General features: G+C 36.5%; 1 protein-coding gene across 1 annotated transcript; it reads right to left on the bottom strand.

The window, feature by feature from the left end:
- Window positions 1-865: 865 nt before the first annotated feature.
- Window positions 866-2829, bottom strand: LOC136066088 (probable serine/threonine-protein kinase At1g09600; the record flags this gene model as incomplete). The annotated part of the gene is made up of 3 exons (XM_065769953.1): window positions 866-1584; window positions 2098-2571; window positions 2715-2829. Coding segments are annotated over 3 exons (796 nt in total), but the record flags the coding sequence as incomplete, so codon positions are not given.
- Between the last annotated feature and the right edge of the window lie 134 nt (window positions 2830-2963).

Here is a 2963-nt window from a genome sequence, read left to right as displayed (position 1 = left end):
AGAGAGAGAGAGAGAGAGAGAGATTCTAAACGATTAGGGAACCAATTTAACTTTGACCTCAGGTTAGCAGGCATGTTGAGACCAGTCCCAATACGATTCTTACCAAAGCTATGTCAAGCATTTTCACCCCTAGAATGAAAGCCAGGAAGAAAGATGATATTTTGGAACCTAAACTTGCTTCTGACTATCCAACACTTCAATGTGAGTTTTATTTGTTCACGTTCTTCTTTAAAGCCATGGCAAAGCAACTTGCGGTTTTGTCAAAAGTCTGACTGGTCCTATAGCCAAGGTACTGCTTTCCCAAATCAACTCAAGCCTCAGTCCCCCAATTACCCTCCGAAACTGAAATTGTAGATTTGCATCATGATGCAAGATCTATTTAGGCAAGTCAAGTTCTGGTCATTGATTTATATCAGATTAACGGTTACTGTTCAAAGAGAAAAGTTCCCTGAGATTTTATTTCCATGATTTTTACCCCACAAAAACTCCAATTCGAAAATAAATGCACAGGAAAAAATTAGTGATATCACATCACATATACCCTGAGCAAGATTTGCTTCAAATTGCACACAACCCAACCAGAAGGCCTGGGGCTCCAGAAATCCAGTTATTATTTATTGTATAAGGAGAGGTAAGTGGTTTAATACACCACAGATTGATGACTGCATAACTATGAGGAAACATCAAAGATACCTAATCAAATACAAGTTAATATTGATGCTATAAATATTGATCTCTGCTGTTATTTTCTTCCACAATCTATCCCATAATATTGTTGTAAGTTGTAGCTGTCTAGCAAGCCAGAAAGAAACTTAAAAAAAAATAAAAATAAAAATAAAAATAAAAAGAAGAAGAAGAAGAAGAAGAAGAAGAAGAATATAATATTTGATGGATTTGGAGCAAGAAATTCTATCCTGCAGTAATTTTGAATGAATGGTGGCCAGTGCTGATAAAAATCATCAAATCCGAGACAACAACTTGGCCTTTACATAGAATGAGGTTAAAGTAATTCAGCTGTACAAAGCATATCTCCAGCAATTGAACGCCAAAAAGACCTTCTCACCGTCTTGTAATAAAATAATTAGCAGGTGTGTCAATCTCAGAAGCCTTCATACCAAACATATTATCAGTCAATGGTCATGGATTCCATTCACTTCAGTGTTATCCACCTTTTGAATCATATAAAGAACTTTGGTAGTTAGAACTTTATACCGTACCTTTGATAGCGATGAAACCAAAGAAGCTCCATGAATGCTGATTTATCTCCATGTATTGAGACTTGTCAAATTCCCAGAAGGAATACTTCTTCCTAAATGAGAATTATGCAACTCTGTGGGAGCTTCAGCATCCAAATTAAGGCAGCATAAATTTCAACAGTCACTTGCCATTGCTTCCAGCATAAAGTAGTGATTCTGTTTGTCCATTTTCACTAGAGGTTTTCTTGCTCTTTGTCTTGTCCAAACGAGCCTTGCGGACAGCATGTTGGATTTGTCTCTCATGCTCCTTGAGCATCTCATCAAGGTTTCCTCCTAGAGGCATCAATGGTCCAGAGTATTGGATCCTATTCTTTTTGGCATTATAACCCTGACATCACAAACAAAAAGGGATTAGTGCAAAACTCCAGTGTCATATTGAATGATATGATGGGTAACCACTATGTAATCTGCAAAGGCAACTGTTTTCAAGCCATATAGCTACAGATTTAAGATAAATAAAAATTTACAATTAAACTTTCTTGCTTTGCCAACAAAGAAATGTTTGAATCCCAAGGTTTTGGGTTTCAATTTGAAAACCATAAATTAAAGGCTATTGTATCAAGACAAACCACAAAGAAACATGATAAGTTCCATTCTTGTCTTTACTTTGCCTAACATGCTTGTCTAATTTAATTCATCATTTATTTTCACTTGAAATTGATTGTGTATCTAGACTAGGTAGACATCCATGTGCAAACTCATGGAAAAATGCCATTAGGTGGTTTGCTGAGGCATTTTTCTTTGAATTTCAGTCAAATGATATTCTAGAAGATAACTTTTTATTTTTATAAGTGAAAGAATAAAAGAAATCTAGTAAGGTTAGAAGATAAATTGATTCTACCATTCCGGACAGCTTTCCAGATGAGCGTTGATCTTTCTTATACAAAGACTTTGTTGGCCTATCCAGCAAATGGTGGGACCACTGACTCTTTTCAGAGACCTCACTATCATCCAGATGTTTATAGCTAACATTAAAATCTTCATCCGGCCAGTGTGAATCCACAGTAGTTTCTCCACCTCTATTTAACAGTGAATCACCTTGACTTGCTTCTTCACCACGTGTACAAGATCTCTGACTTCTCAATTCTGCACCATTTGAACAACCAAGAGCTTGGCCAGGAACTGTAGTAGCCTCCTGGTCATTCTCATTCATATTGTGTGAAGATCCGAACGCAGCTGGGTGCATTGACTGGCCAGAATGGGAGACATTTAGTGCTGTTCTTTTGGGAGGTTCAATAGGAAAGCCAGAGCCACCATCCTCTTCTGTATTATACTTCTCGCTGGCACTTTTAGGGTTAGGCAGCAGTAGTCTCTTCTGTATTATGCAATAACAGAATCATTAAAAATTAATTTATATGACTTTCATAATTTTTATACAAATGTAATACACATTGAGCCATAGAAGTCATGTATATATATAAATGTAATATATAATACATATAGAATTTACAAGAATACCTGTATGGATGCCTGTAACTCAGCATTGGCATCTGGTGCAGGCATGGCTTTGGATTCTCTTAAACCACTTCTAGTTGATTCACGTTCACGCCCTACACCACCATCTGCTTTTCGCCTGGTTGTCAAATGGGCAACAGGGCAGTGTAAGTGTAAGCAAGCAAAAAATAAATCTTCAAGACTAATTATTCAAACAAAAAAGACAAACATTTTATTGCTAATTTTATGATGAGCTTAATTAATGCACTGAGG

The sequence above is a fragment of the Quercus suber genome, unplaced genomic scaffold, assembly GCF_002906115.3.
Source record: "Quercus suber isolate HL8 unplaced genomic scaffold, Cork oak 2.0 scaffold_1817, whole genome shotgun sequence".
Lineage (NCBI taxonomy): Eukaryota > Viridiplantae > Streptophyta > Magnoliopsida > Fagales > Fagaceae > Quercus > Quercus suber.
Note: the sequence above shows the minus strand (reverse complement) of the source record. Positions and strands in the feature narration are given on the sequence as shown.